A 14,330-nucleotide genomic window follows, 5' to 3' on the forward strand; every position below is an offset into this window, starting at 1 on the left:
CTTCCAACCTTACAACACAGATCTTGGCAACATGAATTGGAAGAAATACATTGAAGACATTACCAAGGCTGCTGCAAATACGGTGGGCTCCCTCTATCATGCTAGAAAATAACTCCTACCCGAAAGCATCCTATATCTTTATAAAGCCACAATTTGGCAATGCATAGAGTATTGTTGCCACATATCAAGTTCTGTTTTGAAAACTTGAATTTTGTCTGGAGAAGGCCTTGAAAAACTTTGAAAAGCCTTTGAAAATGGACATTGAAAATCTGTATGAACCCTGACTGTGTGTCTGCTTCCCGACTGACTATAACATGGTCGTCTTCAAATCTAATGTGAATAAATTACTATTGAGCTCTACCGAAGTTCCACCATAACTGATGATGTCTCAACATCCACTCAGCACTTAGCCCTTATCCTAGAGTGACCTCCAGGTTTTGATAAGTGGTGACTTCCAAATCAAAAAAAAAAAAAAAAAAATGACTTTCATACTGAAATACAAAAACAGTAAAATATTAGGAAAAATGGACTCCAAACTTGAAAGAAGCCGACGGAAACTAGATTCTTTAATATTAAAACAAATGGAAAGATGAAACTTGACTTCACATCAAATAACCTTGAACATTAAACAACAAATTAAGTTAGATGCAGCAGTGCCAGTGCCACATGTTTTACATATGAACTCTTGATTGGACAAAATCTCTAATCATCACTTTCTTGTTTTCGTTTTTCCTGTCTTTGTCCAGCCCATTCCACTCTCTGGACGTACATGCACACTCACAACTTGACTTAACATATGGGAAATATCTCTATAAACAGAAATCAGAGGTAAAAACAGACCACTTGATAACTTTAAAAGATGTGTGCACATCTTGATAACATTAAGTGATATAAATGGCCATTTGCCCACAACACCCCACCCTCCCTGCTCCAAATAATTTTTTTTTTTTAATTTTAGATATTATACATCCAGGATTGTCCAGTTTATATAAAAAAAAAAAAAAAAAAAAAAACTTTATGTGTGTTTGCTATGTATTTTTCAAGTTTTAGCAAGAGTATTTGTCCGTTATCTATTATATAAAGGGGACCTCTCTGTGTGCTTGTGTCTACTAAAAACTTTTCTCATACTCTTCAGACCGGATCAAAACTGGTGCCATTTTGAAGGGCAATACTCCGAATGCATATGTAAAAATTAGAAAAAAAAAGGTTCATTCTGTAGTTGTCAATGAACCAGTTTTTGGAAATGGGGTCCGTTTTTTTGCATCTCTTTTTTTCTTCGCAAGTTACGCATGCATATTAAACTAAAACTATGTTTAAAATGCTTATTTTGCAATGTTATGACGGCATAAGCACTTGTGGTCGTGTGAGCAAACACCCCCTTAAGTAAGAAACTCTGTCAAAACCCCCAATACTTATGATTACTACAATACTATCTCATTGATTACTGTACACGCAATAACCCTTATCCCTGAGTGGCCTTCGGGCCTTGATAATTGCCCATAAGTTTTTGCCTTCTTCCCCTCTTTCGCATTTCATGTTCGAGCCCGGCCACCACGGCTGATTTTTTTTTTTTTTCTTTTTCTTGTCGGTCGCACGGGTAGTCCCTGCTATTTTGATTGAAAGAAAGATTGTTTTGATTTGGGGGGGGGGGGCTCCAGCACATGGGCGGGCAAGGCCAGACACCCCATGCTTCTATTTTGCTATTTTTAAAACTGAATTATTTTCAGTTTGTTTTATTTTTACGGACTGTAAAGTAACACGGTCGTTGCAACAGACTGTAAGTAGAAGTCTTTCTAGACTGAGGCAACATTAAAGAAATTCGCTCAAACTAATATATAGTCATCAAAAAGTGCTCAATATCTGGAGAATGGCTTCTCTTCATATCTTGTCTGCCGAAATATCTGGTGGGGAGGTTGTCACATACTTCTTTTTTGGGGGCGATTACATTTTTGTGTTTTTATTCGTTTTTAAGTAGGATTAACATATTTTTTATTTTTGAAATTGTTGTGGGGGTATCGGCGTTACCTATGATGGAGTTGACATATAATAATGAAAAAGTGCTCAATAGCTCAATATCCTTCGTATAGCAGGTGTATCCAAACTGAACTTCATGTGCAACCAGGCAACGCCAGTTATCCCTGATAGTATAATATATAAGAAAAATTCAAATTAAAGTCCCATTTGAGTCGATTTTATTTCGTGTGTGATTATAGGATCGGGGGGAGTGTAGCAAGCACTGTAGCAGTAATTCTTCTAATGGACTCACCTCTAAAAGACAGAAAGTCTGTTCTGTCTTTCTGTCAATACACAGGGGTTGGGAGCGGAAGAAGAAGCGGTAAGTGAGATTGGTTTTATGGGAAAGATGGCAAGACTAACTGCGAGAATTCTCGAGATTTGAGAGGAATAAAATACAGAACTCGGACGGATAGGTGACGGTGCTTTGGCTCAAACAGAGAAAACGGTGAGAGGAGAGAAAAGTCCCTCCCTAAAGAAAGTTCCGGCTCAGAGTGAGAAAGAAAGTGAGGCTGAAGGACTCAACAGTTTTTTTTTTTTTTTTTTTTTTTTCACCCCAAACAAGGCAAATTGCCACTTTGGTGTAGGGGGCTACTATCAGGGGCAACAACTACTGGGGTACTATGTAGGGATTTGGGCAGCAAGGTGTCGGTTCACGTTACACTTGAACTTCTGCACGTCAGTACTGTTGGGGAAGCAGGGACCTTGAATGGAATTCCAGAGTCTAGCGGTTCTGGGGGAGAAAGTATTGGAGTAAAAAGATCTTTTACATCTAGGGATCTCTACAGTGTGGGGGTGGGATTTAGCAGCCTGTCGGGTTTGTCGAGGGTGCACACGTCGTGGGGGCACAAGTGATTGCAGTTCGTCAGAGCATTCACCACTAAAATACTTGTAGAAAAGGCAGAGGGATGCAACATTTCGTCGATGGGACAGAGGCTGAAGCTTAGATGCCAGTTCAGGGCCTATCAGGTTTGCGACTCTCTTTTGAACCTTGTCAAGGAGCGAGAGACTAGTAGCAGATGCACCAGCCCAGATGTGGCAGCAATACTCCATACATGGGCGAATGGTGGCCTTATAGAGGTACAGGATACTTTCGGGTGTTAGTAGTTTTCTAGCACGGTAGAGAGAGCCCACCTTTCTTGCAGCGGCCCTGGCAATGCCTTCAATATAATTGTTCCAACTCATGTTTCCTGTGAACGTTAGGCCAAGGAGTTTGAAAGATGGACTCTCAGATAAAGAGTCGTTGGCCATTGCTATGGGTGGTAGAGAGGGTTTCTTGTAATTATTGAATGAAACTAGTTTAGTCTTGGCAGCATTGAATGCGACCAACCACTTTTGTCCCCATTCCACTACAGATTGGAGGTCTTCCTCTAGTGTTTCTGCCATTTCTTTAGAAATGTGTTCATTCGTCTTCCTGTCGTGCCTGCCATAGAGTGTAGTGTCATCAGCATATATACCCATCTCAGAGGCAATGTTGTCGGGGAGGTCATTTATGAATATCAGGAACAATAGAGGTCCAAGGATAGAACCCTGGGGCACCCCCGCATTTATATCATATTGTTTAGATGTACGGCCGTCGAGGACAACCTGGATTTTTCTCTTATCTAAGAAGGATTTAATTATGTTAAGTATTCTACCAGTGATACCGTATGATCTGATTTTACTGAGGAGACCCTCATGCCATACCCTGTCAAAAGCCTTAGATATATCTAGAGCTACCGCTCTGCCCTCCCCCGCGTTGTCCAGTGAATGGTATATATGTTCAGAGATCACAGTTAGGATGTCTGCTGTGGAACGGGCTTGTCTAAATCCATATTGTTTGTCAGTCAGTAGTTTAGCATCTGTAAGATGATGGACTAGAGCATGGTTAATTATGGTCTCAAATATTTTGGCAAAAAGTGGGAGGAGGCTAATGGGGCGATAATTTGATGGGTCTATCCTTTCGCCAGAATTCTTGAATACTGGTACAACAGAAGCAGTTTTCCAACAGACCGGAAAGCAAGCTTCATTAAGGCATTTGTTGTAGAGTTTGGAGAGAACTGAAGCTACTTCGGCTGAGCACTTTTTTAATAGCACAGCTGGGATAAGATCGGGTCCACATGCTTTTGAGGTATCAAGGTTTTTTATGATAGCATGCACCTGAGCAGGGGTGGTTTTCAGATCGTCTAGTGTGGCGTCTGTCCGCATAGGAAAGTCAGGTAGGGGGTGGTTGGAAGGATCCAGTGTGGAGTTTGAGGCAAACCGACTGGCAAGCATGTTAGCCTTGTCGGTTGCTGAGGAGACAACCTCGTGATTGTTGGTTAATAGGGGAATTGTTGATTGCCCATTATTTACTACACTGTTGTAGATTTTCCAGAAGTCTCGAGTTCCTAGTTTTTGTGCTTCGATGCACTTTTTAGTAGTTTCCGTAAATTCTCTCTTAGCTGTCGCTATTTCTTTCTTAACGTTATTTCTAGCTTCTATATACTTCAGTCTATTTGAACTGGACTTATGTCGGTTAAACCTATGGTATGCATGCTGCTTTTGAGCAATGGCAGTTGCACAAGTCGACGTAAACCATTGGGGAGAGTGGGGCTTGCTATAAAATTTCCGCATGGGAACATGCGCTTCGATTGCAGTTTTGAACCAGTCAGTGGTCTCGTTTGCACACTGTTCAGCAGGGAGAGAGAAAATATTTATCCATGGAGCATCTCTAATTAGTTCCCTGATGGCTTCCCAGTCAGCCTTATTATAATATCTCGTTGTTTTGAGCACTGGCTCTTCAGTTTTGGGTCTAGAATTTAGGGCAATTTCAACCATTATCACTGCATGATCAGCGTTCCTGAGTGGGCTGTGGGCCTTCGTTATGCAGTCATCGGGAACTGTGGTCAAAAACAGATCTAGAAGTGATGCGTGTTGTTCTTGCTGGTCAGGGAAACGGGTTGGAAACGTAACAATTTGTGATAGGGAGTGAGATATAGCGAAGCTATGGGTTGTGCTGCCCGCTGCATCTGTGTGAGTAGAGAATCCAAGCCAGTTTTTGTGGTGGACATTAAAGTCACCAAACACATGTATTTGTGTGCTAGTGTCGAGGGTCAGTGCCGTGTCTATGCTGTCAGATACTTTGTTTATTATGGAGCAGTCCTGAGTCGAGGGAGAGCGGTAGAGAAAATAATAGTAGCTAATATTGTGTTGCACGTTTAGTCTAAAGCACATAAAGGCTTGATCATCTGTTTCTAGGTTTGTTTCTCTAGTCAAGGGAAGGGTATTACGAATGTAAACTCCAAGTCCGTGCATATGTCTGTCAGAGTCCTTACGGCAGAGTGGTAGATATCCAGGCATGTTAAAGTGGTTAGAGGGAATGGAGGAGTGTAGGTTAGTCTCACTTAGTGCTAAGATATCCGGGGTATTTGTTAAGAGAAATGCTTCAACATCAGCTAAGTTAGTTCTAAGCCCACGGATATTTGTGAATGAGAGCCTCAAGGGAGGAGGCAAGTTGAATTTGTTTGTCCCTAATCCTGGTTTAAGCCTATTTTTATTTTTTTTTTTTCCTGTTCTTTTCTCTTCCTTTTTCTGTCACATTCTGTCTTGACTTGCTTCATCTCTATTTCTCCTCTCCCTGAAAATGTTAATTTTTCCCGTGCTTCAAATGATTCATGGAGGGAGAAGACTTTTCTTTTAATCGATGAACATTTCTTTTAAAACGTATCAGCCGATACTTTCAGTTTGAAAAAAAAGGTTATTGCCGATTAACACTCTTCACTAAATAGTCCTTCTTGCTTAAAATAAGGTTCTACTTTTCTTTAGATGATTATGAGTGAATGCCCTGTCCCCTTAAATTGGAAAATTGGCATGGGGAGGCTGTGGCCCCAGAGATTGAAAAATTCATTTTGATATTTTTTTTTTTTTTTATTACACATATCTAAAGCAATGGCATAAACCTTAGAAAACAAACTCCAGTCTACAGAGGGATTGGTCCATAAATAGATGGTAACATTTAATACTACTAAGACTAAACTTCTTTCCTTTAAAAATTACAAGAAGCCATCTTAACGACTGATTGCCATTACTAACAGCACCCTATCTGAGAGCTCATCATTCAAATCCTCGACTTTGCTTTCATAGACAGTATGAATTTAAACAAAGACATTGAGGACATTGCCAAGACTGCTGCAAAGAAAGTGCCCACCCCCTTACCATGTTAGAAAATTACTCGCACCTGAGAGTATCCCATATCTCTATGAAGTCACCATTTGACCATGCATGGAATATTGTTGGCACATCTGGGCTGGTGTATTTACCACTAGTTTCTTCATCTTACACAGTCTGCAATCTAATACATCCTATGCTATCAACCAAACTCCAACCTTTGCCTCATCATCATCATGTTGCATCCCTGTGCCTGTTTAACAAGTATTTAATTGGCATGTTCTCTGATTAATTCATAACACCCATGCTCTCTTGACAGAAATACATACACTTTACAAAGCCACCTTGCAGCAAAATCCCACCCCTTTACTGTAGAGGTCTTTAGATGCCAGAAAGCCTTCTATTCTAATAGTTTCTTCCCTCAGAGTTGCTAGACTTTGGAATTCTCTACCTGTTTCCTAATTGCCTGACTGTACTAATATGCAGTTTAAATCTCATTCATCTCCCCACATAGTACCCAGTAGATATGGTCCCAAAAAGTAGCCCCTTAGATTCAGAGGTTTGAGAGGAACAGGAGTTGGGGAAAAAAAAAAAAAAAAAACTTAAAAAAAAAAAAGAAGATTACTTTACCATCGGCCAACCCTGCTTATTTGATGTTTTTTTTTAATTATTTTTTTTTTATTCTTTTTTAGTTTTGAAGAAATCTACAAATTCCAAAAACAGATCTTAAGGGTAAAAGACCGAGACGAATTTCCGATGATTCTTGTGGCAAACAAAGCAGACTTAGACGATAACCGATTGGTAAGCCAAATATATTTTCTTGCTTTCATCGACAGCGTTGTTTCTTCTGATGTTTTTGTTATTGTTATTGCATATCATTTTATGACATTTTTGTCATTCATTTCCTTCATATTTTTCTATTCATTTTTTTTTTTTTTTAGAAGGATATCAAGTATTTACGTAAAGTACCACATGAAGATTGCAAAAGTCGCTAAGTGAAAGTGTTTCTGTGAAATGAACTGGATTGAACTTGGCATACCCAGGTGGTCAGTTTGTGTGATTAACCACTTAGCCATCATCACCTTCCTGATGCTGTTGGTGTTGTGTTAGAAATATATTCTTTTGACATAATATTACGCATAATATTAAGCTTTTTTTTTCTTTTTTTTTTTTAAGCTATCTTTGCACATCTTATTTTTTATGAAATAAAATAAGCAGACGTTTTTTTTATTGGTTAAGAAAACTCTTTCAAATAGTAAAGATTGTGCTTTAATGACTTCTGTTCATATTACCAATCTATATATAAAAGTGAACGTGTCTCTGCGTGTCTGTGTACATTTTCCCTATGCAATAACTCTGCCAATTTTAAGTCCACAGACTCGAAATTTGATATACAGGGTACTGAGATTTGGGAAAATTTTTGTAATCCGTTTTCGGCCAGAAATTTGGCTGTTAAGAGGTCAAAGTTCAACGATTTGACCTTTGAGAATGCTACCAAACTCCTCCGCCAATTTTGGGTCTAAACACTTGAAATTTTAGATATAGATTCCTTGGACATAGATCTAACTTAACTTGATTTAAGCCCAAAACAATAAATGTTAAGGGGTCATAATAGGGGTTAAAGTTTAAAAAATTGACCGCTTTTTTTTTTTTTTTTTTTTTTTTTTTTTTTTGCTCAACATACACCTCCAAACACGCCGAAAGTGAATGTTACCAAAGTGATAATCGGGCAGGTAGTATTGGAAAACAGAACGTTCTTCTACCCAATTTGTGACGAGAGAGTTTGGAGCAGCTCAACTTTTTTGTAATCATTGTATACACAAGAAGTCAAATGAAGTTGAGATATGATGACCAGTTTGTGTGCGAGAAGTGTTTTTACATAGCAGGGTGTGTGTACGTAACATGTATGTTGTGTACGTAACGTGTATGTTGTGTACATAACGTGTATGTTGTGTACGTAACGTATATATATTTTGTATGTCTATGATGGTTGTACCAAATTATGCAGATGTTATGTTGTCAGTGGCAGGCCAAATCTTATCTATATATCTATGAAAGTGTGTGTGTGTGTGTGTGAGGACACTTCTCAACCTATATACTCAACAAATTTTTGATCTACAGGCTTGAAATTTGGTTTATAGGATATTCAGCCATGTTGAAAACTTTTTAATTCATTTTCATTAGGAAAAACAGCTTGATAAGAGGTCAAAATTGAAAAATTGGTACATGGGAGTGATTGTATTTTTATCTGTTAACATGAATTGTCCACATTCAGATTACTTATGTTAAGAATAAGTAGTTTTGAAAACATTTTTTAAATATCGTGTCATGCTGGTCTAATGGTTATCGTACTTGACTTGCTGTCTTTCAGTTTTAGTTTTGATCTTCAACTCTAGTATTATTTTTCATTTTTTATTTACCATATAGACCATCTGTACATTTAAGATGTTGGATGATGATGGTATGTTCAACAGTTGTGGACAGTACATTTAAAACAATTCATTTTAAACGACAAATAAACACATACGTGGTTGTTCAAAGACGACATGACACAATAGTTATATTTATATATAACAACATTTATTCTTTGGTTCCAACCGGACATCACTCAGATATGGAGAAAGTATATTTGGATTGCTGTTGAGATTGTTCACAATTTTGATACCTTGATTGCATCAATGGAGCACAAGGAGGAGATGGTGCTAGTAGGATTGCAAGAGTTTGGAGTAGATAGAGTATGTTCAGGGAAATTTTGTTGAACTCTGAAACCTGTATGGAATTTCAAACTGAATCTTTCATTTATTACACAGTAGATTGTTCTCATTCTATCAGCCATGATCAGAGAAAAATGTAGATGACGATGTTGTTAAGGGAGCAAACAATTCAGACTTTTGCATAAAGCTCACAAATATTGTGCCTCAGGATTGTCTGGTTTGCATGAAGTTCTTGTTAATCGCAGCTATTCATTAACTTGCAGATTACGACCGGCACCGATTAAATACAAAGTCGAAGGAATAACACAGAAGCAACGTTGCTATGTTTCAAATATTGATTTGCAGTTCTGCACCTGATATGTCTTTGCTTGCTAAAGATGACTCAAGGATGATAGATCCTGAGTCTGAGTCCTCCTGAATTCTTACCATAGCCCTGTTAGCTCTAACTCTACTATTATCGTTATTCCTCCCACGAAGGTAAAGAAGAGTCAAAGTTTAAAAGGTGGCTGCTGTTGTTGAGCAAACATAGATTTGTCAGTATCTATTAGGGGCATATTAATAGGGGAGCTGTGTATCGAGATGCTTGTTCATATTACATTTAAATTTATGCATAGTCAGTGTAACAGACTGCAGTCTGACAAAAGAATTTACTAGAGTAAAAATCTTTTGGTATCTGGAGACATCTATACTGAAGGAGAAGGGGGCATTTGCTGTTTGTCGAGGATGTTTATAGAGAGGAGGCACAAGTGCAGCAAGTTCGTCAGAGCACACTCCATTGAAGTACTTGTAAAACAAGCACATAGGTGTAACACTGGTGATGGGACACAGGTTGGTGCTTGGTAGAGAGTGTGAGACCTATTAGGTTAGAGGTTCTTTTTTGGACCCTATCTAAAACGGAGAGGCTATTGATTAATGCACTGGTCCCGACATAACAACAGTACTCCATGCGTGTTTATTTACATTACATTTAAATTTCTGCATGTCAGTACAGTCAGGAAAGACAGGGTGGAAATTCCAAAGGCTAGCAGTTTGAGAAAAGAAGCTATTAGAGTGGAAAAACCTTCTGTGTCTGGGCGACTTCTGCATTGAATGAATGTGATTTAGCACAGATTGTCAGGTTGATCAGGTGTATTTACGTCAAGAGGCATGAGAGCAGCAAGTTTGTTGGAGCACATTCCATTAAAGTATTTGTAAAACGAGCACAAAGATGCAATACTGGTGATAAGACAATGGTTGAAGTATGGTCGATAGTATGGAGCCTATTAAATTAAGCAGAGAGAGACTAGTGGTTGGTGCACCAGCTCAGGTGAGGTAACAATACTACATGCATGTTATCCTCACTTGGCATTGCGATAACTGAATGTCTTTTGCTTTCCATAGATTGTTCAGACGCATTGGTAAAAAATAACCAGCTAATACCACTAGATCAGGCTGTCTGGAGATAATGGCTTCCTGACCTAAAATGCACCAAGCACAATGTTGTTTGTTTTTTTTCTTTCCCTTTGTAAAACTCAATCATGTTCTGCAAGGTCAAAAACAACAATTTTCCTCTACAAACCAAGCATACCCAAACCCGATGAACAAATATTTGAAGATATAAACAACTTGAAGCATAAAAACTTTTTCCAAAATTACCAGATTCAGTATTAAATGAAAAGGGTTGATATGCCATAAAACAACAGCCGAGCCAAAAATAACCAGAAGCGGCTGAACTTTGATGCAGATAATTTTGGATTTCACTGCTCGAGGGAGCAATTTTGAAGGGTTTTATTTGAATTTGAATGTTGTGCAACTTTTTCTGATTTGCATATTTTGTTTTTAACTTTTAAAATTTAAACCAAAATGAAATATTAATGAATTCTCTGCTACTTAAGTACAGTTAGTTTTGTACACTTTCTATGAAAAGAAATAAGCTGATATTATTATGAAAAAAGATGGAAACTGAACTAACCCCATGCTGGTTTAACCAGCTTCCTCCAAAGGAGGAAGTTCCATAGGAGTATGAAATTCACAAACGATCCCCAGTTGCATGTATGTCCCCGTTATGGGAGGTGATGACGACGTTAGGTTTTTGAAACTTTTGCAGGGAGGTGTTGACGTCCTCCTACATACAGCGCTTGGAATTCCCAAATTGAACACCCGTCTGGTACTGACTAGACTCAACATTGCTTAACTTTGGTAATCTAATGAGAAGATGCTGCAAATGATTATTGTTATATACATATAAATAAATATGTAAAGAATATGAAATACAGTTTCTGCCTGTTTTAAATGACAGCAATATCTGAGCTGCATTTTTATTTCTATTATCAAAAAATCTAGAAGCGAAAAATAATGAAAATGAAAACACTTCATGCGAATGTGTGTAAGAATCTGTGCATTTATATACGTATGTGAATGTAAGAATGTACATATCAGTGTTGGGATGATTAATCAGAATCAGGAATCGGAAAAATCATAACTTTTTGGGGTATCGGAATTGGCAAAATTTGTGCCTATTTTATGATGCCAAAAACGATTCCTTTAATTCTTTTTTTTTTTTTTTATTTGATTTTGTTCTAAAATAAATCTTCCACTAAATAACTTTACTAAAAGAATGAAGTAATAATACATTGATTTTGAACTTCCAGTAAAACTAAGAATGTATGGGTCACCCCACCACACAGGTGTGTTTCTTTTTTTTTTTTTTTTTTTCACCACAAACAAGGCACATTACCACTTTGGTGTAGGGGGCTACTATCAAGGGCAACAGCTACTGAGGTACTATGTAGGGAGTTGGGCAGCAAGATGTTGGTTCACATTACACTTGGACTTCTGCATGTCAGTACAGTTGGGGAAGCAGGGACCCAGAAGGGAATTCCAAAGTCCTGCAGTTCTGGGGAAGAAACTACTGGAGTAGAAAGCTCTTTTACATCTAGGGATCTCTACTGTGAAGGGGTGGGATTTAGCTGCCTGTCGGGTTTGTCGAGAGTGTTTACGTCGTGGGGGCACAAGTGCTTGCAGGTCGTCAGAGCATTCACCATTAAAGTACTTGTAGAACAGGCAGAGGGACGCAACATTTTGTCGATGGGACAGAGGCTGAAGCTTAGATGACAGTTCAGGACCTATCAGGATGGCGACTCTCTTTTGAACCTTGTCTAGGAGCGAGATAATATATGCACATTTAATGTGTTTTTTTTTTATGCTAGTCGGGACAAAATAACAATTTTATAGTTTAATATTTAGAGATTTATAAAGAAAAAGAATCGGAATTGAGAATTTAGTACGGAATCGGTAATTGTATGGAAATCGAAAAAATATTGGAATCATTCCATTCCTAGTGTATATAAATGTGAGTATTAATGCATATATGTATATACTAGAAGTGCTACCCAGTGCTGCCTGGGCGATATGTATATATATATATATATATATATATATATATATATATATATATATATATATATATATAAATATATAAATAAAAACGAAAATGTATGTGTGTTCGCTTTTTCTGTATGTCTACAAATGGCTTTTTTCAGAGAAGCGGTCAGTCGGTTCACAACTTTTTAAAACTTTTTATATCACATATAAATCGTAATATCTCAGAGTTAACAACGAAGCTCGCCTGTCTATTTAATTTGCTCGATTTCGGGAAGATAAATATTCAACATTTGTCGCTCGCCGCATGTGGGTTAGTCTTTTTCCTATAACATCTTGGGAAAATAAAAATCCCGCAGTCAAACTTTACCTCATTAACTCATTAAAACGGGCACCTGCCAAATCCAAGTAATTAAATAAATTCAAACGTGTTTCCGTTAGCATCTCACGGTGGGGCAATTGTTAACGTCGCACTTTTTTTTTCACACTTTAATCTACAACTTTGTCTCAACGGTTCGGGTTTGATCCTTACCTACCAAAAAAATTTTTTTTAACACAGCATAGATTTTCTTGTATAAAATTGTATAACAAAACACAGTTACATTGTTTTTTTTCCAAACGACATGCCCTTTAAACATACCTGCTCTACCCAGGATGTTCAGCACTTTGGAATGACTAATACTCCTTAACATATACAATAATGTACTATTCTTATTTTGGCTCATAGGCAACACTAAGGATTTTGTCTTGTATAGAAAGAAACACTCTTGATAAAAACTGGCCCAACTAACCCTCGCTGAATGAATATAAACATTTTATTGTAAAAACCCTTCTTAAAAAAGGAAACGTTTTGAGTGGTTACAATTTAAAAATAAAATATTTGTGATTTACATAGTAATTGGATCTTTAAATCAGCTCCCAGCTAAATCAACCACTGATAAAAAAATTGCTGCTAATTATTTGGTTTTATTAATTTTTGCAAACTGCCCTCATAGGGAGCCAAGTAAATAATACAGGGAACATAACAACAAATCTAAATTCTGAATTAAATAAATAAAAAAAAGACAATGCCAAAGCATAACAAGCTTAACTTTGTGGTTGTATATTTCAGCAGATTGTGTAAACTGTAGAAGTCTTTCTTCGACCAAAATAAACGTTTTTTTTTTTATGTTTTCAAAAATATGTTGTTGATCACTTATGATATAGAAAGCAGTAAAAATAAAAAATGAAACGTCAGTCGTAAGGTGAGTCCAAATGCAAAAATGAATAGTTCTCAGACAACTTTCTAACCCACTATGCCATGCCGACAGCTATAGCATGATGTTACAAATTTATGTATTTAAGGTAAGCAAGAGATGAAGGCAATTCAAGCATGTGTAGATGCTGAAATCGTTTACAAAGACAATTTTACCTGAGCCTCCCCCACACCCCACCCCATCAGATTCTGCTGTCGTTAAGGTAAAAAAAAAATTAATATTTTTTTTATGAATTTTCAATATTACACCTCCAAAGGATCGGCAGTTCCGACAATATCATATTCATGGCAATCCATTTTGTATTTTTTTTACTTTTATCTAGACATACAAACACACACTAACGGACATTAATATAGAAAAAGATGAATGTGTGTATGATTGCGTAATGTGTCTAATGTAAATAATAACAAGTATATGAATGTATTTATGAATATAAATATGAATGCGTATATAATTGCATATATGAATGCGTCTATGGATGTGATTATGAATGCAACTATGAATGTGAATGCATCGATGAATATAAATGTGAATGCATCGATGAATATAAATGTGAATGCATCGATGAATATAAATGTGAATGCATCGATGAATATAAATGTGAATGCATCGATGAATATAAATGTGAATGCATCGATGAATATAAATGTGAATGCATCGATGAATATAAATGTGAATGTACAGATGAATATAAATGTGAATGTACAGATGAATATAAATGTGAATGCATCGATGAATATAAATGTGAATGCATCGATGAATATAAATGTGAATGCATCGATGAATATAAATGTGAATGCATCGATGAATATAAATGTGAATGTACAGATGAATATAAATGTGAATGTACAGATGAATA

At 37.1% G+C, this 14,330-nt stretch overlaps 1 protein-coding gene across 1 annotated transcript in view; it reads left to right on the forward strand.

Annotated features, from left to right (window-relative positions):
• Positions 1 to 14,330, forward strand: part of LOC145263065 (ras-related protein R-Ras2-like) — a 129,525-nt gene that overhangs the window by 110,440 nt on the left and 4,755 nt on the right. Inside the window, exon 4 of the mRNA XM_080119922.1 lies at positions 6,834 to 6,942. Within this exon, the coding sequence (XP_079976048.1) occupies positions 6,834 to 6,942 (109 nt within the window). The remainder of the gene's footprint in view (positions 1 to 6,833; positions 6,943 to 14,330) is intronic.

The sequence above is a fragment of the Euprymna scolopes genome, chromosome 38, assembly GCF_053919585.1.
Source record: "Euprymna scolopes isolate OS-2025 chromosome 38, ASM5391958v1, whole genome shotgun sequence".
NCBI lineage: Eukaryota > Metazoa > Mollusca > Cephalopoda > Sepiida > Sepiolidae > Euprymna > Euprymna scolopes.